General features: G+C 55.9%; 1 protein-coding gene and 1 pseudogene across 4 annotated transcripts; one reads left to right on the forward strand and one right to left on the reverse strand.

Annotated features, from left to right (window-relative positions):
• The first annotated feature begins 234 nt into the window (after positions 1 to 234).
• Positions 235 to 13561, forward strand: SCART1 (scavenger receptor family member expressed on T cells 1). Of its 4 annotated transcripts, XM_086681278.1 has the most exons (13): positions 235 to 653; positions 2948 to 3265; positions 4479 to 4775; positions 5680 to 5988; positions 6374 to 6679; positions 6794 to 7111; positions 7180 to 7494; positions 10469 to 10783; positions 10930 to 10995; positions 11071 to 11385; positions 11643 to 11690; positions 12186 to 12323; positions 12717 to 13014. In XM_086681278.1, the coding sequence occupies exons 1-13, from the start codon at positions 587 to 589 to the stop codon at positions 12986 to 12988; spliced, it is 3084 nt and encodes a 1027-aa protein (XP_086537404.1). In that variant the 5' UTR covers positions 235 to 586; the 3' UTR covers positions 12989 to 13014. The 4 variants fall into 4 exon arrangements, with proteins under 4 accessions (XP_086537404.1, XP_086537405.1, XP_086537402.1 ...); XM_086681279.1 differs by lacking the exon at positions 11643 to 11690 and having other exon boundaries at positions 11071 to 11411; positions 12161 to 12323; XM_086681276.1 differs by lacking the exons at positions 235 to 653; positions 2948 to 3265 and adding an exon at positions 13369 to 13561 and having other exon boundaries at positions 3966 to 4775; positions 12717 to 12899.
• A 5368-nt stretch (positions 13562 to 18929) lies between these two features.
• LOC112854708 (olfactory receptor 13A1-like) lies at positions 18930 to 19847 on the reverse strand (annotated as a pseudogene).
• Between the last annotated feature and the right edge of the window lie 1719 nt (positions 19848 to 21566).

Here is a 21566-nt window from a genome sequence, read left to right on the forward strand (position 1 = left end):
TCACTTGTGTTTTGGACAATTTTGGTTGTGATGTTAGGAGACTTTTCCAGGTTGGCAGGTAGCCACCTGTTTGAGCTCAGGGTGTAGCTTCTGGCCTTTTGTGGCTTTGGTTCCAATGACGGTTCAGTTTTTAGGGGCTTTGTGAGGCTATCCTGGCCTGTCTCATTCTCCTGGTGCTGTGGGGCTCCCACTCAGTCCTTGCTGGTCTCCAGAAGTTGGTTGTCACTGTGTCACTATCTGTGGTGGGGAGTCAGAGCCACTGGGCTTGGGTGGAAGGCAGAGGCACACAGAGCTTTGCGGCTGCGGTTGTGGGCAGATTGGACTACCTGCTTGACTTTGGGTCTGAGTGAACCTGGTCTGTCAGCAGTTATCAGTGTGAGAGGAAACTCGCAGCCTGGGGCCCTTGCTCATGTGCTCAGGGCTTCTGAGGCCCCTGATATGCTCTGGAAAGGCCCTTGCTGTCTCCACTGGTTCCTGGAGGCCATTGGTGACTCCTATTTCTGCATATTTCACTCTGGACTGAAATCTCTGCTCTTGTCCTAGTTGAACAGCAGGAACTGGTTGAGCCCTGGGGGGTCACGGTGCCATGAAGGCAGCTCTCTGGGCCTTGGGACTGGGGACCCTTCTCCTCACTCTCAGGGCAGTCCCTGTTGGTAAGTTTCTCCTTCCTTCATCTATGGAGGCTCCTGGAGGCGGTGGTTCTGTAGAAGCTGAGACCCTGGGGTATGGGGATCTCCTGCTGTGACCAGATGTCTTTCTGGCTCTTGCTCAGCCTGGACATGGATGGGTCGTCCACAGGAGGGCAGGAGGGCATGTGGGCTCCAAAGTGTGTACCCCCAGAGACTCTTGTTCCAACACTGACTGAGCCTAACTCCAGGGTGAACCCAGGGTGCGGAGCTGGGTCAGAGCCTGGATGGAATGAGGGGGCATGGGTAGCGCCTGGTCCCAGTGACCCCGATGGACATGAGGTGGTGATAGGTCCAGCAGAGGGGCTGCTCCACCCCTGTCCCTGGGGCTGGGGTGCTGGTGGGGGAGTGTGAAAGCTGGCTGCACCTGGCATTGAGGGTGATCCCCAGCTCACTCACTGTTCCAGGGAGTGGCAACAACCTGGGGAGGGGGCCCAGGGGTGTGAGGGCTGCCGGGTCTAGAAGACAAGAGGCAGAATCATGGGCAGGAGCCTGTAGAGAGGGGTTCTGTCAGGTGGAACAGCACAGAGAGGCTGGATGTGACAGAATGACCCCTGGGGGTACTGCATACAGTAACACAGAGCCTCTGGGTGAGTGTGTGATAGTATGTGTCAGAGAGGGTGTGAGAGCATGCATGTGTGTGTTTGTGTGTGTGTGTGTGTGTGTGTGTGTGTGGTAGGGAGTGTGTGAGAGCGTGCATGTGTGTGATAGTGATAGTATCAGAGTGTGATAGCATGCATGTGTGTGTGAGTGTCAGAGTGAGTGCATGCATGCATATGTGTGATAGTGTGTCAGAGAGTATATGAGAGCATGCACATGTGTGAGTGCATGCATGCATGTGTGATAGTGTCAGAGTGTGTGAGAGTGTGCATGTGTGTGATAATGATAGTGTCAGAGAGTGTGTGAGAGCGTGTATGCACGTGTGATAGTGTCAGAGTGTGAGGGAGTGTGCATGCGTGTGTGATAGTGTCAGAGTGTGAGCAAGTGTGCATGTGTGTGATAGTGATAGTGTCAGAGAGTGTGAGAGTGTGCATGTGTGTGTGAGTACGTGCACGCATGTGAGTTGGGCAGAGAGACAGGAGAGGGTAGCAGTCGGTGTCCAGTGCTCTGGAAGCTGATGGAAGAACATTCTGTTGGGCAGGCCGATCCAAGGTCCAGCAAGAGGGTGACCTCAGGGCTGGACAGTAGGGGCATCCCGGGTGCTGGTGGCAGGAATCTGTGGGCAGTGATGCTGTCTGGCGGGAGCGGTGTGGGAACGCTGGAGGGGATCCTGTTTTGTGTTAAAGATGCAGATATGTGTGCACGTTTACGTCTGCAGAAGAACAGGCCGGCAGGGTGTGAGGAAGCTGTGGGGGAGGATGCCAGCGGTGAATGACGACCATCAGGGGGTGGTGAGAGGGGCAGTGAGAGGGGCATGCCTTTCTCTGGACCTATATGTGGGAGTCTGTGCTCTGTCCCCTCCTCACATGAGTTCAGGGTGGGCACTGGAGGTGGTCTGGGGTGGCCCAGGCTGGGACTGTGTGCAAGACTTCTTCATGGCTGCTGTTGTGTTTCTTCTGCACCAGCTGTGGATGGGATTGTGAGGACCAAGGGGCTGTGATGGGGAGAGGCTGTGCAGAGAGAACCAGGGCGCAGGGCCTAGAAGGGGCATGGTTGAGGAAGTGCATCCGTGGCCCTGGTGGGAGGTCCTGTTGGTCCAAGTTCAGGTCCAGGGAGCTGCTGAGACCCTGAGACCTGAGGAGGCCGGCCTAGAGATTGTAACTGGAAGGGCAGGTGGCCGGCCGGTGAGGCAGGAAACAGAGAGTCAGGGGCCCCGGTGCCTCTACTGCACTGGAGAAACGATTGGGGGTGGGGAGGGGTGGCCTGGAAGAGCCACCCCGCTTCCAGGCAGCGGAACACAAGGGCACTTCCTTGCCAAGAGGGTGAGGGTCACCCACATCGTGGGGGCCTCAGAGGGCTTGGGAGGGGAGCAGAGGCCGTGGTCCTGGCGGGAGGGAAGGGGGTCTGTGGAGGTGAGGATGCAGGGCTGCGTGGGGGCAGTGGGAGGGTTTCCATGTGACTCCACCCCATCACCTTTCTGGACTGTGAGTATTGGGGGTGGGGGTAGGGGGACCTGGCTTTGTGCTGAGGCTTTGCAGCAAGGCCTTGGAAGTGGCCCCAGGCAAACGTAGGAGTCTTCCTACCTCCCGGCTGGCGCTGGCTCACCCTCCACCCCGCGAACTGGTTCCGGGCCCCTCTGAGGCTGGCCTGTTCTTCTGTAGGTGGACCAAGAGAACTGAGGCTGGCGTACAGACACAGTCCCTGTGACGGAGTGGTGCTAGTCCTACACGATGGGCAGTGGGGACACGTGTGCAACCAGGAGTGGACGTTGGCAGAGGCATCCGTGGTCTGCAGGCAGCTGGGCTGTGGACATGCTGTGGGAGCCCCCAAGTACGTCCCACTGCCCGGGGAGATGGTGCGGCCCTGGCTCCACAACGTGTCCTGCAGGGGTGACGAGCCCTCCCTCTGGGAGTGCAGCCTTGGGGCCTGGACACAGACCGAGTGTCCCCATGAGTGGGTGGTGGTCGCTCTGTGTGCGAGTAAGTCTGAACAGGAGGGGGAAGAGGAGGAGGAGGGTGAGTCTGGGGGAGGAGGGGGAGGAGGGCTTGGTGGAGAGGGGGAGAGAGGGTCTAGTGCAGGGGGAGGAGGAGCCAGGTCTGGGGGAAGAGGGGGAGAAGGAGGAGGTGGGTGGCCCTGGGGGAGGGGCAGAGAGAGGGTCTAATGCAGGCGGAGGAGGAGCGCAGGTCTGGGGGGGAGGGGGAGGAGGAGGAGGAGATGGGCGGGTCTGGGGGGAGGAGGAGGAGGTGGGTAGGCCTGGGGGGGAGGGGGAGGGGGAGGAGGAGGAAGCTGGTGGGTCTGGGGGAGGGGTGGAGAGAGGGTCTGGCGGCTCTGTGGCGGAGGTGGGGGGCTCCTCCCAGGGCACCAGACCATGCTGACCTGTCTTGGTTCCAGTCTCTCATGACTCGGTCACTCCTGTAAGGGGCCCTTCGTCTTTCACCCAACAGATGCTTATTCGCAAGGCTCTATTCTAGGTGCTTGGCCATATGCAGCTGTGAATAAACCAGACAAAAGTCCTGCTGCATGGAGCCTGTACTGTCCCGGGAGAAACAGTGAACAACTAAGTAAAACAGTAATGCGGGAACGTGGAGATGCAGAAAACAGATGGGGGGGGGAGGGTCAGAGACACCTTGTCTTCTAGATGCCTGAGGGCCTGACACCCCTGTCCCTGCCCCACCCCCACCCCCCACCGTAGGTATTTAACATTAGGTATCTCAACATGATTTCAAAAGTGACCAGGAGGCAAATGCTTTTCCTGTGAGGTCTGTCGTGAGGGTCTTCTGCTGTCTCTGGGCACTTATGTGACAGGGAGCTCCTGAGGCCCCCTTACAGCATCCTGTCTCTGAAGCTGACCCATGACATGGTTTATGGGCCCAGGATGAAGGGAAAATGCAGGGATCCTCGTTCAACAACAAGATTTTCAAGACAATGACGGCAGAATGTTAAACGAGGCATAGATCCCTCTGAGCGAGGGGTCCTCTGTGACCCACCCAGAAAGGGCCCTCTCAGCCAGCGATGACCCTCTTGAAGGAGCAGGGTTGGTCTCAGCCTGTAACCCAGGCCCAGGGCGGAGGCCCAGGTAGGGGCTGCTTGCCCAGATGGCAACGTCTGGTCGCTGGGGCAGGCCATGGGTTCCAAGGGACCACGGGGCCCGCGGAGTCCGCGCCTTCGGTAATGTGGGCCTGTGCTTCTCAGATGGCACTTTTCGGGAGATCCGGCTGGTAAAGGGCCGCAGCCCCTGCTCCGGACTCCCCGAGATCAGGAATGTGAACGGGGTGGATCGCCTCTGTGGCCTCCATGAAGAGGAGGCCACGGTGTTCTGCCGGGAGCTGGGGTGTGGGCCTGCACTTCAGGCTCCCCGCCAGGATGAGGGCGTCGTTGGGAAGTATATGACGTGCCGGGGCACCGAGCCGACCATCCGGAACTGTAGACTCAACAACCGCCTGCGCAGGGGCTGTGACTTCCAGCACGATGCTGAGGTGGTCTGCTCAGGTGAGGCCCGCCGGGCACAGCCAGGCTCTGGGGGGGGGGGGGGGGGCGGTGCAGACCCTTGGGGGATGCTCTGTCCTCACATCTCACAGTGTGTCCCCCTCTCGATGCCTGTGCAGCCTGCTGTTCCAGAGGGACTAAGAGCGGGCTGGGCAGGCGAGGGAAGGCAGGGAGGAAGGCACTGTGCTGGGAAGATCCGATGCTCTCTAGCTCAGGGTTGTTGCAGACAGAGGCCTAGAAGAGAGGGCACAGGAAGTGCTGGTGGATGGTTCGCCGGTGGGTGTGTGGTGGGCTCAGGTCTGTGCCTACGTCCCAGCAGAGGTGTGCTGGCTCAGAAACCCGGGCCTGGGGGTGGGGGTGGGGGTGGGCGTGGGGCCCTGTCTGTCCTGCAGCATCTGTGCTCTGATTATTGTGTGTCCAGTAGGAGTCAAGGTGGCTGGTGGTCACCCCCTCCCAGTCCTGTCTCAAAGGGGCAAGCGAATTGACCCTCAGATTCTGGCTGTGTTCTGGGAATTAGGGCAGGCTAACGTGAGACGGACAGGCCAGCCTCCTTGGTGCCCCTAAGAAGGCAGCGTTCTGTGGCCGGGGAGGTGCCTTGACCTGGCCTCCAAGACTATACAGGACCTTGATGCCACTGCCTTGGGCAGGCAGAGGCTATGTCACACATGTGGGCACCTGTAGGAGGTGACTCTGACCTCTGACCTCAGGGAAGTGACCAGGGACCCCTCCTCTGTTCTGGGTGCAGGGTGTATGGGTCTTTGGCTATCAGTTTCTGCCCAGGACTTGCAGACCCACTGCCTGGTCCCGGATGGTCTACCCTGGCCAGAGTCTCCTGTGGTCCAGGGAGGTGGCTGAACTGCTCACCTGAGAACACTTATCCCTAACTGAGAGTTTGTGTCTCCCCCAGGACACATGGAAGCCCGGCTGGAGGGCGGTGAGCACCCCTGTGCTGGGCGTCTGGAAGTGAGGCGCGGCCTGACCTGGGGCACCGTCTGTGATGCTGACCTGGACCGGGCGACGGCCCATGTGGTGTGCCGGGAGCTGCAGTGTGGTTCTGCTGTGTCCACTCCTGGGGGCGCCCACTTCGGCCAGGGCTCTGGGCTCGTGTGGACAGAGGCCTTCCGTTGTACAGGCAATGAGTCTCTGCTGTTCCACTGCCCTCGGGGGCCTGGGCGCCAGTGTGGGCACCACCAGGACGCCGGGCTCAGGTGCTCAGGTGAGGCTGGGAGGGTGGGATCTGAGGCTCAGCCTTGCCCCCTTCCCTGCCAGCCTCCCTCAATGACTCTGCCTGGGGGCTCTAAGCTAGGCTCGTGAAGGCCCCTCTGGCCAGTTGGGGGTGTGCGTGTCCTTGGCTAGGAAGTGTTGTTTCTGGGGGTTGAGGGGGGAGGGAAGAGAGGACTGTGTTCCCCGCTAAGGCTGTACCACAGACTGTAGGCCCATCTGCAGAGAGGCATGATCTGGATGCGGGGGGCTGAGGTGGGTAGGGGGCTGGGGAGGCAAGGGCCTGGCTCTGTGGTCACCACACTGGGTGCAACCGGAAGAAACTGCCCCAAGCTGGGTCTGCGGGTGAGGGAGGCGCTGACCCCTAGCCCCTTCTTTAGAGTTCCAGCTGGTTAATGGCAGCAGCAGCTGTGAGGGACGCGTGGAGCTCCAGGTGCAGGGGGCCTGGGCACCCCTCTGTGCTGCCCACTGGGACTTAGCGGATGCCACCGTCCTCTGCCACCAGCTCAACTGTGGCAGCGCGGTGGCCACACCCCGAGGAGGCCACTTTGGGGTCGGGGACGCTCCCATCTGGCCTGATGTGTTTCACTGTGTGGGGACAGAGCCCTACTTATGGAATTGCCCAGTAACCACCCTGGGGGCCCGGGCCTGTGCCCCGGGAAACGCAGCCACCGCCGTCTGCTCAGGTGGGTGCTGGAGGCTGGGAGTGGGAGGGGTCCTGCGGGGAGGGGTGGTCCTCTCCCCTTTGCAGGCGCAGGGCCCCTCCCCCGACACCCTGTCTCGTCCGCCGGTCTCCCCAGGTCTCCCCCACGCCCTGAGGCTGAGGGACGGACAGAGCCGCTGCGATGGCCGCGTGGAGGTCTCCCTGGACGGGGTGTGGGGCCGCGTCCTGGACGACGCGTGGGACCTGCGTGGCGCCCGCGTGGTGTGCAGGCAGCTGGGGTGCGGACAGGCCGACCGGGCGTACGACGCTCCGGCGCCTGGGCGCGGGGCGCTCCCCGTGGGGCTGAGCCGCGCGCTGTGTCTGGGCACTGAGACCCGCCTGACCCAGTGCAACGTGTCCGCGTCCCCGCTGGTGCCCGTGGGGGCCTCGCGGGACGCGGGCGTCGTGTGTTCGGGTGAGTGAGGCCCGGGCCGCCCGCCCCTCGGCCCCTGGGCCCGCCGCCCTGACGCGGTGTCTCCGCAGGGAGCCGGCGGGTGCGACTGGCCGCGGGGCCCCACCGCTGCGCGGGGCGCGTGGAGGTGCTGCACGGGGGCGACTGGGGCACCGTGTGTGACGACGGCTGGGACCTGCGGGACGCCCAGGTGGTCTGCCGGCAGCTGGGCTGCGGCCGCGCCCTCCGCGCCCTGGGCGCCGCGCCCTTCGGTGCCGGGGCGGGGCGCATCTGGATGGCCGAGCTGGGCTGCAGGGGCCACGAGTCTGCGCTGTGGCGGTGCCCGTCAGGGGGCCGGGGCCCGCGGGACTGCGGGCACAAGGAGGACGCCGGCGTCGTCTGCTCAGGTGGGTGAGGGTAGTTGGGGCGGCTGGGTATCGAGCGGTGCACTGTCTTTGTGCGCCCAGGCCTTCCGTGGCCTTCCACGGGACTTCCGCGGGGCTTCCCTGGGCCTTCCACAGACCCCACTGACCCCTTCCCGAATGGGGCCCCCACCGTGTACTGCACCGTCCTCTTGCTGCCACGCTGCTGCGGGCCGGGCCGGGCACAGCCGGGTCTCTCCCCGCTGCTCACAGGCTGGTCTCACATTTGTGCGGGAGGGTTCTCCCCCCAGCTCCTGGCCCGTGTTTCTGTGAGCTGCAGGAAAGGTGGTGTTTGGAGCGTCTTTGCTTTTCAGCTTGTGCATATCTGAGGTTCCTTACGTTGGTCTTGTCTGGGTGTGACCATTCTTGAGGGACGGGGTTCTGCGGTCACTGGGGAACCTGGGAGGGGTGTGTACAGGGCAGCCTCCCGGGGCGTCTTCAGGCTCTTCTCCAGGGGTGGGGTGAGCATTGGGGTGTGGTTTCTTCTCAGTGATTTCGGCCGTTCCCTCAACTGTGTCTCAGATGATTGCATTCATTTCAATCGTCCTGTTTCTTTTCAAGTAACACTTGGGCTCATCATTTTACCTCTTCCCCACCCTTTTTATTCATTATCTTTTGGGGAGTCTGCTCTTCCTCATGAATTCTGGGAGAGTTTCCAGGTACTGTGCACATCACTGACTGGCTTAGCGTCTACACTGGGCCTCCGTGCTCCGATGCACATTCCAAGCGGCCTTTGTGACTGCAGTTCTCCTCCGCCTTGTCTCATGGGCTCCCTCAGGCTGCTGGTCACTTGCCGACTGACAGGACTCTGCTGCTGGGGGCTGGCTGTGGGCAGGGGTGGGGGACTCTCTGTTTCTGTCACAATTCAACATGGAAGCAGTGTTCCCAAATCGAGAGCGGAAGCAGACGAGGTGCATGGGAAGCCCAGGCCTGGAAGGAGCGAGGGTCGCTCTTACGCCATGTGGTCAGTCGGCTGAAGTCCCAGGGCAGCCCAGAGTTGGGGGGTGGGGACACAGACTCCTTTCTAGGGCTGTGGGTACAGGCAGCAGACCTTTGTGGCCATGTTGGTAATCTGTCATGGATGTACTTCCTTCAAGTGCTTTTGTTTTTTAAAGGTTATTTACATTTTAATTGGTTATGACTCTGTCACATGCAATTCATATCTTACTGTCTCCATTTATCCTGTGGAGGTATTTTTGACGTATCAGACATTCAAAAGATAATTTTAAAGGGCTATCAAATACTTTATTATTGGTGATAGTATAGTCTCCTTGCTTCGTCACACCGTTGTGGAGATTACTCTGCTTGAGGGCTTGGGCCCTGACCAGCCAGGGCTGCTGCGGTCTCCAAACATAGAACTCTGCACTCGTTACTTTTTTTTTTGCTTTTATTTTTATTTTTTATTTTTTAAAATTTGCATCCAATTAGTTAGCATAGAGTGCAACAATGATTTCCGGAGCAGATTCCTTACTGCCCCTTACCCATGTAGCCCATCCCCCTCCCACAACCTCTCCCGTAACCCTCAGTTTGTTCTCCATATTTATGAGTCTCTTACGTTTTGTCCCCCTCCCTGTTTTTATATTATTTTTGTTTCCCTTCCCTTACGTTCATCGGTTTTGTCTCTTAAAGTCCTCATATGAGTGAAGTCATATGATTTTTGTCTTTCTCTGACTAATTTCACTTAGCATAACACCCTCCGGTTCCACCCACGTAGTTGCAAATGGCAAGATTTCATTTTTTTTGATTGCCGAGGAATACTCCATTGTATATATATATATATATATATATATATATATATATATATATACCACACCTTTTTTAAAAAAATGCTTATTTAGTTTTGAGACAGAGACAGAGTGTGAACAGGGGAGGGGCAGAGAGAGAGGGAGACACAGAATCTGAAACAGGCTCCAGTCTCTGAGCTGTCAGCACAGAGCCCGATGCGGGGCTCGAACCCACGAGCCGTGAGATCATGACCTGAGCTGAAGTTGGACGCTTAACCGACTGAGCCACCCAGGCACCCCTAAACCACATCTTCTTTATCTGTTCATCCATCGATGGACATTTGGGCTCTTTCCATACTTTGGCTATTGTTGATAGCACTGCTACAAACATGGGGGTACCTGTGTCCCTTCAAACAGCACACCTGTATCCCGTGGATAAATGCCTAGTTAGCGCAATTGCTGGGTGGTAGTGTAGTTCTATTTTTAGTTTTTTGAGGAACCTCCATACTGTTTTCCAGAGTGGCTGCACCAGCTTGCGTTGCCACCAACAATGCAAAAGAGGTCCTCTCTCTTCGCGTCCTCGCCAACATCTGTTGTTGCCTGAGTTGTTAACGTTAGCCATTCTGACAGGTGTGAGGTGGTATCTCATTGCGGTTTTAATTTGTATTTCCCTGATGACGAGTGATGTTGAACATTTTTTCATGTGTCAGTTGGCTATCTGGATGTCTTCTTTGGAGAAGTGTCTATTCATGTCTTTTGCCCACTTCTTCACTGGATTACTTGTTTTTTGGGTGTTGAGTTTGATAAGTTCTTTATAGATTTTGGATACTAACCCTTTATCCGATATGACATTTGCAAATATCTTCTCCCATCTGTCAGTTGCCTTTTAGTTTTGCTGATTTTTAAAAAAACTTTTTATAATCACTGCTAAATTGATCATCTTGTGCAAAAGATTATTCTTTTTTGAATGATTTCCAAGGGTGGATTTCTGGGCAATCAGGTGACACCTGCTAAGATGTTACAGCTGGCAGTTAAATCTGATCACCTGAGATTAACCACTACCTGCATCCTTGGGGTGGGAGGTTGCCACGGGGACACATGACTGATTTAAGGTTCTTGCTGGGGGCTCACTGGGTTCGATGCCCCTGAGCAGCATTGATCTTAGTGCTGGGACCCTCTCATTTTGGGGTCATCCTTTGGAGATTTCTCCTGGCCCGACTGCTTTTGTCTTCCAGGGTCAGTGGCCCTGAGGCTGCGAGGTGGCACCCACCAGTGTGCTGGGTGGCTAGATGTGTTCTACAATGGGACGTGGGGCGCCGTGTGCAGTAATGCCCTGAAAGACATCTCCTTGTCCATCATCTGCAAGCAGCTGGGCTGTGGGGAGCAGGGCTGGCTAGAGAACATGCCTGTCCACACTGGCGTGGGCACTTCCTGGCTGGACAACATCGAGTGTCGCAAGCTGAGAAACTCCACACTGTGGCAATGCCCCTCGGCACCATGGCACCCACGCTCCTGTGCCCACGGAGAGGAGGCTTGGGTCACCTGTGCAGGTGGGTCTCTGGCGATTTCTGACAAGTCATCTGCAAGGCTGCCATTGATCTGTGACTTAGGGCCTGGAGGTCACTCAGGCTCCACACACTTCATTCTGAAGCTTTCAGGGCGTTTACAGAGGGATGGTCGCTGTTTAATTCCGTAGGATTGTCAGAGAAAATGACGCAGGATTCTGGGGAGACCAACTGCTCATCCGCCCACAGCTGCCCAGGTACCCTTCTGTCCGCCTCCTTGTGCACTCTTCACCTCGGTCCTGCCCTGCAGTGACCACAGCCCCCTCTTCCAGGGGAGGGCATGCTGCGTGTGCGTGGAGGCAAGGACAGCTGCTCGGGCCGCGTGGAGCTCTGGCACGCTGGCTCCTGGGGCACCGTGTGTGACGATTCCTGGGACCTGGCAGACGCGGAGGTGGTATGCCGCCAGCTGGGCTGTGGCCCAGCTGTGGGTGCCCTTGCCGGGGCCGCCTTTGGCCCAGGCTCAGGGCCCGTGTGGCTGGACGAGGTGGGGTGCCGGGGCAGCGAGGCGTCTCTGTGGAACTGCCCCGCAGAGCCGTGGGGACTCGGAGACTGTGGGCACAAGGAGGACGCGGGCGTGCACTGCTCCCGTGAGTGGGGAGGGGAGGGGGCACAGGTGGGTGGGAGGGTTTGCCTGGGGCTGGGGAGGGGGTCTCCCCACACAGAACATGGCCCTGAGGCCGTCCCTGTGCTGGGTCCTTCTGGCTGCATCTGCGGCTGTCCCATGCCATGCTGGGATCAGGCTGAGTGGGGCTGGGACACTTCCTGAGGGTCTGGGTGGAGGGTCTGGGCTGCCCAGGGCTGCGGCTGCCTCTCTTCCTGGGAGTCCCTCCCATTTCTCCTGCAGGTGACAGGGGGACCACGGCTCGGCCACCAACACCGGGATGGGCATCAGGTAGGTGTGCTCTCCCTCAGGGCTCAGGTCACGCCCTCTTGTCTGGCCCCGACCCAGAGGGGCCCTGCCGTGGGCTCTGCACAGAGGGGCAGTCTCCGGTGGGTGCCAGGGCTGCAGCCAGCCACTCTTTAGGCTGATCAGGCCAGGGTCAGGAGGGTCAGGAGGGTCAGGACCGCCCACTCTGTCCTCCTGTGCTAGCCTGGGCAGAGAACCATGGGGAGGGACAGTAGGCCCAGCCACTTCTCCGGGGTCTTTCTTTTACCCACTGGGGGCATTTGACCCTGGAACACTGTGGTCTCCCCCCTCCCTCCTGACCCTGGCCCTGTGACTTCAGTCCTGTGACCTCTGGGCCATCTCTGGGGGAGGAGCACCAGGGCCATCTCCTTTGGGTGCCCTCCCCCTCCCCGAAAGGTTCAGGTGGCCCAGGCCCAAGGTCACAATACCCCAGGCAGCACAGACACACAGGGGAGACCCCGCCTCTCACTGTCCTCACAGGCGCCCCCCTCACCCCTCCAACTGCCCTCAAGGCTGGGAACCTGCCCATGACCTTTTGCCTTGTCCTGGGCACCCTCCTGGTCATCGTCTCCCTGGTCCTGGGGGTGCAGTGGTTCCGTGGAAGGAGAGTCTGCCAGGGTAGGTGGGTGTGGCCGGGGCGGGTGACACAGGACTGTGGGGGAGGGAGGTTGGGGGCATACTTGGAGACCCCAGCCCATCACAGGCCCTTTCTGCCAGGTCCCACCTGGAACCCTGCTGCATGGCAACTTCTCAGTGACACTCATGGGCCCAGGAGTGGTTGGGGTCAGGGGACCCTGGGCCCTGCTCTGCTTCTGAGGGGTGCCTGGGTGTGAGGACAAGGCCCCAGGGGTATCCCGATTCCCCATGTCATCTGTGTAGTAGGGCCAACTGCCCCGGCGGTCTGGGACGTGGCTCTGGGTGGGCACGCGTGAGACACCCCACGGGGCCAGCAGCGGGTGGGCCCAGACTGTGAGAGCGCCTGTCCTAGAAGCTGTGGCATGCCCTTTGCAGGTTCCAGAATGTTGGGGAGTCTGCCCTCGGAGGGTGTTTATGAGGACATCGGAGTTGTTCCCACGGGGGAGAAAGATGAGGGGCCCAGAGTGTCCCTGAACCTGGCCCTGGAGGAGGAGTATGATGACGCTGGGGAACCAGAACAGGGCCCTGAGGAGGAGGACGCGCCCCTGAACCCCGCCGGTGTGCACCTCTGCGCCTTGGCGCCTGCGCTGCTGTTCCTGCTGTACTCTTACGCCCAGGGCTCTGCTCTGGCCAGCGCCTACATTTAAAGACCCTGAGAGCCACCTCTCCACGAGTCCGTGACCCTCACTGCTGTGTCCAGGCTTGGACATTAGGGGATTCAGCTGTCCCTTCAAAGTTGCTCCTTAGACTGGAATCTTCTCGTGGGTGGACGTGGAGTCCAGGGAGGATCCTGGAGTTTTATTTGGGTTTCTTTTTGTGGCTGCCCACAGGGTCCTTCTAGCACCTTGTCTCAGTCGGCTGCAGGGGGCCTGAGCAGAAAGGGTGGGAGGGTGGCCCCGGCTCATGCCGTCCTGTTCTTGTCTGACGTTCTGGCTTCAGGGTGCAGTGACACAGCAGGGCCCAGAGACCGTGGGGGCTCTGAGGGGTTTCCAGGGGGCCCAACGTGCGTCTCTCTCCTTCAACACAGGTGGGGTTCCTTGCAGCCTGGGCCCCCAAGCTCCTGCTGAGACAGAAGATGCGGCGTGCCCTAGGACCTGATGACAGTGTGCTGGCCATGGGACGTCAGTCAGCGAGACCAGAGTGGGGAGAGAACCCAGGCCCCGGGGTCTTTCATTATCTTCATTTCTAAGAGAGATGTCATTAAACTCCCTTTGAAGTTCCTCATTCACCCATGAATTCATCTCAGAAGCATTCCTCAGGCCCCACCACAGCCCAGGTTGTGTTTCCTCCCCGCTTCACCCTGGTCGGATGCGGGCCGAGTGTGTCCGACTTCCTCACTGCACGCACTGGGGTGGGCACGCACTGGGGTGGGGTAGCCAGTGAACCAGCTCCTTGCCGCCCCTCCTCACATCTGCAGTGGTGTTCCGGCGTTCCCTTGTGCCAGAGTCCCCAGTACTCCAGGAAGGACCCAGCCCTTTTCAACCACACCCTCCTTACCCCCACCCTCACACCTTCCTCTAACCACACCCTCCCTCCATGACCACACCCCACCCCACCCTCACACCTTCCTCTGACCACACCCACCACGACCACACCCCGACCACACCCTCCCCACCCTAACCCTCACATCTTCATTCCTGATCGCATCCTCCCCACTCGACCCTCTCTGACCACATTCACCGTGACCTCACCCTGACCATACCTGCCCTGCCCTCCCCTCCCACCCCACTCACACTGGATATCCTTGGGGCCTGGGGGTTGGGGGAAGATGTGCAGCAGGAGGGTGTCCCTGGGGTCAGGAGGGAGAGAAATGAGCAGGCAGGCAGTGGTGTAGGGGTCTGAGTATGGGACAGGAGACCTGGAAGATATATGGGGAGCAGAGTAAGGATGTCAGCTGAGCAGCCCGAGTAGGTTGGGACTTAGAGGAAGGATGCAGGGCTCCTCCATCTGTGCTGCCCTACCCCAGTGCAGACTGCTCCCTGTCCCTTCCCCAGTGCGGAATGCTCCCCGTCCCTTCCCCAGGTGCAGACTGTTCCCTGTCCCTTCCCCAGTGCAGAGTGCTCCCCGTCCCTTCACCAGTAAGGAGTGCTCCCTGTCCTTCCCCAGTGTGGAGTGCTCCCCATCCTTCCCCAATGTGGAGTGCTCCCTGCCCTTCCCCAGTGTTGAGTGCTGCCCTGCAGAGTGCAGAGTGCTCCCTCCCCTGCCACAGTACAGAGTGCTCCCTGCCCTTCCCTGGTTAGGAGTGCTCCCCTGCCCTTCTCCAGTGGAGAGTGCTCCCCTGCCCTTCCCCCGTGCAGAGTGCTCCCTGTCCCTGCCCAGTGCGGAGTGCTCCCTGTCCCTTCCCCAGTGCAGAGTGCTCCCCGTCCCTTCACCAGTAAGGAGTGCTCCCTGTCCTTCCCCAGTGTGGAGTGCTCCCCGTCCTTCCCCAATGCGGAGTTCTCCCTGCCCTTCCCCCGTGCAGAGTGCTCCCTCCCCTGCCACAGTGCAGAGTGCTCCCTGCCCTTCCCCAGTGCAGAGGGCTGTGCCTGTTTTTGTAGTTTTTCTGGCAGGAAACTAATGGGTTGCTGATCTGTTTGCTGCTTTTAAGGTTACATGTAAGTGCCCTGGGGTTGTCTAGAGTAGTCTTTATTCTGCAGCTAAGTTGGCCTTGCATCTGACCTACAGCCCTTCTGCATCCTCCACGGAGTATGTGAAGTCTCTATGAATCACGACGGTGGGCAAACACATGTCACAGAGGAGGAACAATGAGTGCAGGTTACATCAATGATGAAATAAAATTTCACTTTCAGATTGAAAATTTTGGTGAAGAGAAGGGGAAATTAATACATGTGTACATTGTTTGTATTTTGTGAACAAATAAAATTTGTCAGTGTTCATAAATATCCCTTCCAAGATTCATCCCCCTTCCCAGACTGTGTTCTGCATAAATACCCAGTGCTCAAATATTTATGAAAATACCAAGTGTAGCATTTTTATGACAAAAATGAAGTAATCAAATTTCCATCAATAAATGCCTGGCTAGGGGTGCCTGGGTGGCTCGGTCGGTTAAGCCTCTGACTCTCGGTTATGGCTCAGGTCATGATCTCACAGTCTGTGAGATCAAGCCCCATGTTGGGCTCTGTGCTGACAGCATAGAACCTGCTTAGAATTCACTCTCTCTCTCTCTCTCTCTGCCCCTCCCCTGCTTGTGCTCTCTCACTCGCTCGCTCTCTCAAAATAAATAAACATTAAGAAAATTGGGAGATGAATTCTAAGTGACTAAAGTGGTCCGGAGGGGCCGGTTGAAACCGTTTTGATCCTGCTGACTCACAAGCTGCCAGTGCTGTGTAACATTCTGTAGCCGGTTCATTTATCTTTTGGAGTCAGGCAAGCTGAGAATGATAGAAATGCAGATGGCTGGATGGTGGTTGGAAGCATTCCTGTGATTTATATTTTGATAGGATTTGGAAGAAATCTTTTCCCTGTAATACTATCTTCAGAGCTCAAGTACTGTGTTACCATCCGAGGCAGTGTGTGGTCCTCTACAGCCTTCCCACAGCGTGACCGTGCTGCCAGTGGTACATCAGGACCTGATCACAGAGGGACTCATGTGCCGTGTGGTGACCCTCCAAAAGCAGTGAAACATAACCTTCATGGAGCCTCTGGGAGCTGCCTGTGGCTGGGCCTTGCAGTGGGGAGATGACCCATGGCCTGCAGGCCATTGAGAGGAAACGGGGTGTTCTGGGGGACACGATGCACTTGCCAACCAGCTGAGCTGCCTACACTCACTGAGAAGGGTACCTCTGAAACCTCACATTATGAGACTGGCAACTTCTCTTTAAACAAACAGTATATGAGTATTTCTGCTGAGTGAAAATTAAAAATTATCTGCTAAATGGAGGAATTTAGTTGAGGGGGTCCTCAGCTTTCTCCGGGTTGAGGGAGAGTATCAGATCCATGACAATACAGGAAAGTCGTGCTTTTACCCTGGATCAGGAGTACTCACACCTTGGTTTACACAGGCATCACCCAAGGAGCCTGTTAAAATGCAGACTCTGATTCATTAGGTTTTTTTTTTTTCTTTCAACGTTTTAATTTTATTTTTGGGACAGAGAGAGATCATGAACAGGGGAGGGGCAGAGAGAGAGGGAGACACAGAATCGGAAACAGGCTCCAGGCTCTGAGCCATCAGCCCAGAGCCTGACGCGGGGCTCGAACTCACGGACCGCGAGATCGTGACCTGGCTGAAGTCGGACGCTTAACCGACTGCGCCACCCAGGCGCCCCTGATTCATTAGGTTTTAATGAGCTTTCCAAGTGATTCCTTTTTTAGTAGTAAAAATTAACAGTAAAATTAAAACTATTTTTAATTATGTGAAATTTCAAATGTATACGTGTAACAAGATGCTGACTTCTTGCCACATTTGCTTTATATCTCTGTGTAAGAAAACATCACAGAGCAACTCAAGTTTCCCATTTAATCTCTCTCCCTCCTTGCACCCCAGATGTGACTGCTATTCTGAAGACCGAACATCATTTCATATGTTTTTGCATATATTTATTTTAGTAAACAATACGATGTATTATTTCAATATTTTTATAAATACGGCAATGCTTGCCACCTGTCTGCCGTCACTTTCTACTTGCTTTCCTTACTTGACATTATGCTTTTGCTGTGTGTCCCTGTGGAAAAGGCACATCCAACATGACAGTCCACATGTGATGTGTGTCCACATTAATATGTATGGATTTGGGATGATAATCAATGTGTGATGAATCCATGGCTTGCTAATTTATCTTCCCATGGGCGGGTGGTTAGGTAGTTTCCACTTTTTTGCTCCTGCACAAAGTGATGGAATAAACAACTGTGACCCTGTGTTGTACACACAGGAGTGAAATTGTTGTATAGTAGATATGTGCATCTTCACCTTGAATAGATGTGCAAAGTAAGACAGTCCTGTGGATCACGTGTCATTTAGTTATCACCTATTGTGTTCCAGGTCCTGTTTTCTTGCTGAGGATACAATGGTGAGCACAAACTATAGCCCCTCTCTTAATGAAACCCAGTATGAGAGATATTAATTAAGTAATCAACTGAATGAGTAGCTCTAAGGGAAATGAGAAGGCACTAGGAGGGCAGACGGTGGAGGGAGCTGACTCAGTCTGGTTAGGGGGAAATCAGGGATTTAACATGCAGCTGGGATGTGAAAAGAGCATAAGCTAACCAGGCAAATAGCATTTCGTGCAGGAATAATGTGTCCACAAGACTCAAGGAGGCATGTTGCCTTGGGTCATGAGGTTCTTATCCTATCCTTGGACCAGAGATTCCAGGGCCATCATTAGATGGGAAGGGAGATGTCTTAGGGTTCTCTGGAGAAACAGAACCAGTGGGAGATATACATACTTCTGGGCTTATGATGATTTATACACACACACACACACACACAAACACATATAATATGCACATACACACATATGTATAACATAGTATAACTAATATATGTGTAATTACATGAACGGCATTATACAATATAGCATGCAATACACATATACATACATATGGAGGCTCATTATTGAATTGGCTCATGCAGTTATGGAAGTCCTCACTACCAGCCATCTGTAAACTGGGGACCTAGAAGAACTGATGGAATAATTCAGTCCAAGTCTGAAGGCCTGTAAGTTGGGGGGCAACATGTAAGTCCGATTCTGGGTCTGAAAGCCAAAGAAGCAAGTATACTCTTCCTTCCCTTTTTTGTTCCATTCTGGCCGTCACTGGACTGAATGACGCCCATCCCCGCTGGTGAGGACAGTCTTCTTTATCCAGTTTTCCCGTTCAAATGTTCATCTCTTCCAGAGACACCCTCACAAGCACACCCAGAAATAATGTTTGACCAGCTGTCTGGTGTGCTGCAGCCCAGTCAGGTTGGCACACAAAAGCAACTATCGTAGGAGAGACATCCTCGGTGGTTCAGGACCGAGACCCACGTGGCTAAGCAGAACTCTGGGCAGCTCTACAGGGGCACTTTTTTTTTTTTTTTTAATTTTTTTTTCAACGTTTATTTATTTTTGGGACAGAGAGAGACAGAGCATGAACGGGGGAGGGGCAGAGAGAGAGGGAGACACAGAATTGGAAACAGGCTCCAGGCTCTGAGCCATCAGCCCAGAGACCGACGTGGGGCTCGAACTCCCGGACCGCGAGATCGTGACCTGGCTGAAGTCGGATGCTTAACCGACTGCGCCATCCAGGCGCCCCTCTACAGGGGCACTTTTAATGGAACTGAGCCAGCTCCCACCTCCTGAAGGTCAATAAGACATAGGCAGAGACTCTGGGTTGGTGAGAAATCCCAGGGATCTCAGAAGGAACCAATGCATCCGTTGTGTGTTAATGTGTGTCATATTCTGGGAACTGCAAACTTTCAGTAACAGGCGGCTGAAAGCCACATCTCACTAGGATGCCGTGGAGAATCCGCAGAGGAATATTTCCTCAACAAAGCTGTTTTGAAGGTGTCAATGGCAACTCACATAGAAAGAGGGTGTTTATAACAGGTAGGACACATAAGATTCAGGGGTCAGAGAGCAACAAAGAACGCGAACTTTAGAAATTGCCCATTTACAGATTTTTGGCCATGTGCATCAAGACCTTCCTGAGAGCTGCCTTGATATCCTTGTTCTTCAGGCTGTAGATGAGAGGGTTCAAGGTGGGGCTCACAGTGGAGTAAAGCACAGCCACCACCTTGCCCGTCCCTGGGGAGTGGCTGGAGCCAGGGCTCAAGTAGGTGTAGATGATGGTGAAGTAGTACAAGGTGGCTGCAATGAGATGGGAGGAACAGGTGGAGAAGGCCCGCTGCTTCCCCTCGGCTGTTCGAACCCTCAGGATGGTGGACATGATGAACCCGTAGGACACCATGGTGAGCAGGAAGTTCAACATGGCAAAGAAGACGTCAGCTATAATTGCCATGATGTTGTTCACATATGTGGAGGAGCAGGAGAGCAGCAGCAGAGGAAGGATCCCACAGAAGACGTGGCCAATCACGTTGGGCCCACGGAAGGTCCGCCGTGACATCAGGCAGGCATTGACTCCAGCGCCAAGCATGCCGATGCCCACACGACTCCAGCCCGCGCTGCACACACCCTGGGGGTCATCATGGAGCTGTAGTGCAGTGGTTGACAGATGGCCATGTAGCGGTCGTAGGCCACGGCAGTGAAGAGCAGCACATCCCCTGCCACCGCCCACAACCATGCAGGGCCATGCAGCTCCAGTAGGAGATGCTCCTCTTCTCCTCCACCAGGCTCCCTTGGGCACCATGGTGCATGTGCAGACAAGATCCAGCACAGACAGGTTGGCCAGGAAGAAGTACATGGGGGTGTGGAGCCTGGAGCTGAGGGTGATGGCCACCACGAGGAGGGAGTTGCCACAGAGTGCCACGGCGTAGAGGCAGAAGAAGAGAATGAAGAGGAGAGCCTGGAACGGCGGCACTTCTGAGAAGCCATGCAGTGGGAATTGTGTCACCAGCATCCGATTACTCATGGGCTTTGGTCTGTCCAGACTCTTTCTGGTCAAGATAACTTCATATGTCAGACTCTCCTGGAATTTACCAAATTTCTTATTTCATTAGACTCAGGCATCACCAGCTAACAAGCTCCTCTCAGGGAAACGGGTAGGAGCACTTACCCTTCCACCTCCTGCACTCAGGACTACCTCCCCACCCCCCACGTCCCTACACTCAGGACTACCTCCCTGCCCCCCACACCCCTGTACCCACACCCCTACCTGGTGCAGTGGTCTCCCGCAGTGATTGTCTGACCTCACCCTGTCCCTGCTAGAACCCTTCAGGAGCATGATGTACAGCGTCCACAGTGGGCCTTAAAGTGTCCCCATATCCCATCCTGGCCAGGGAGTGTCCAGCCTCACCCCTGTTCTTCTCCCCTCTCCCTCAAAGTGTCCTATTCTGCTCCCTCTGCCTGGTCCCCCAACCCTCTGCACATCCCCTGCCCCAGATGGGAGCTTCCACCTAAGTGAACGTCAGACCCCAACATGGAGCCTGGGCTCTGCTTAGGGGACAGGGGCTGCTGCTGGGGGAAGCAGGAGCCCAGGTTCAGGGAAGGGTGGTCTGCAGTCAGGTGGGAGAGTAAGTCACCAATGGGGACAGACATGAGGTCCAGGCTGGTGGGCAGAGTCAAGACCAGAAGAGGAAGGCCGGTGGTGGTTCAGGCAGTCCTGGAAGCAAGGAGGAGGTCCCAGGCTGAGGGGTCCAGGGCAGACACACAAAGAAGGAGCAGATCAAGGGGTTTCCCAGAGCCCAGGTTGCTGATTCTGCCCCGATGACTGCCCAGTCCTGGGAATGATACACCCAAGGCCAGGTCAAGGCAGCATCAACTGATTCTGTAGGGGTGACCTTGTCCGTAGCCCTTGTCCATGCTGATTCCATGCTGGCCCTTTGGAACTTAGCACAACTGCAGATGTATTTCATATTCCTTAATAATATTTGTTGTACGAAAACAGACACAAGAGATATTTCAAGGATGAGCCTGTAAATGACAAGTGCATAAATGTCAGGCTTATGGAGAAGGCTGGACACTTCAGAAAGACACAGTTGCTCCAGTGGATGGGGTTACACGGTGTCCCGTTAACCGGACCCAGTATCAGGACCATACCCCCCACAAGCATACTTCACACGTGCAGACAAGTAACCCTATTGCAGATCAGATGACAGTATTACCTACTGCTGAGTGGGAGAGTCTCTTTCTTCCATCCCGAGCCCAGACCTGCCTGAACAGAAGGACACTGTGAACCAGTTAAGTCTGTCAGTAAAGCACTTCTTAAAGGGTTTCCTATGACAAACAGGTGACATGTTGTATTGTCACTGTTCTAATGATGACTTTGTCCAGCAAATGTACAAACCTTCCCCAAGTTCACAGGGGAAGTTCACAGTCTTAAGAAAAATATTTCTGCTTAAAATATCAGGTGTGAATGGGTCCCAGCATCCTCATTTTTACAACCCAAGGGATTTTCATGTTGGAAAGACCAGCAAGCATGGGGTAGCCAGTCTATCTTCTGAAGGAAGATACTGCTCCTGCTCTGTGCAGTAATGTGGTATTAATAGGGACATTCTTGGAAGTGTCATTAAATACATCATTCTGGCAACTGGACCTGAAGTCAGACCCTTTCAGGCTTTTCCCATTGCAGAAAAGAGAATAGTGCACAGAATGAGCTATTTATGATCTGCTGCCCTTGGGTTGGGCTGTG

Source organism: Puma concolor, chromosome D2 (assembly GCF_028749965.1).
Source record: "Puma concolor isolate L17-30 chromosome D2, mPumCon1.1.hap2, whole genome shotgun sequence".
NCBI lineage: Eukaryota > Metazoa > Chordata > Mammalia > Carnivora > Felidae > Puma > Puma concolor.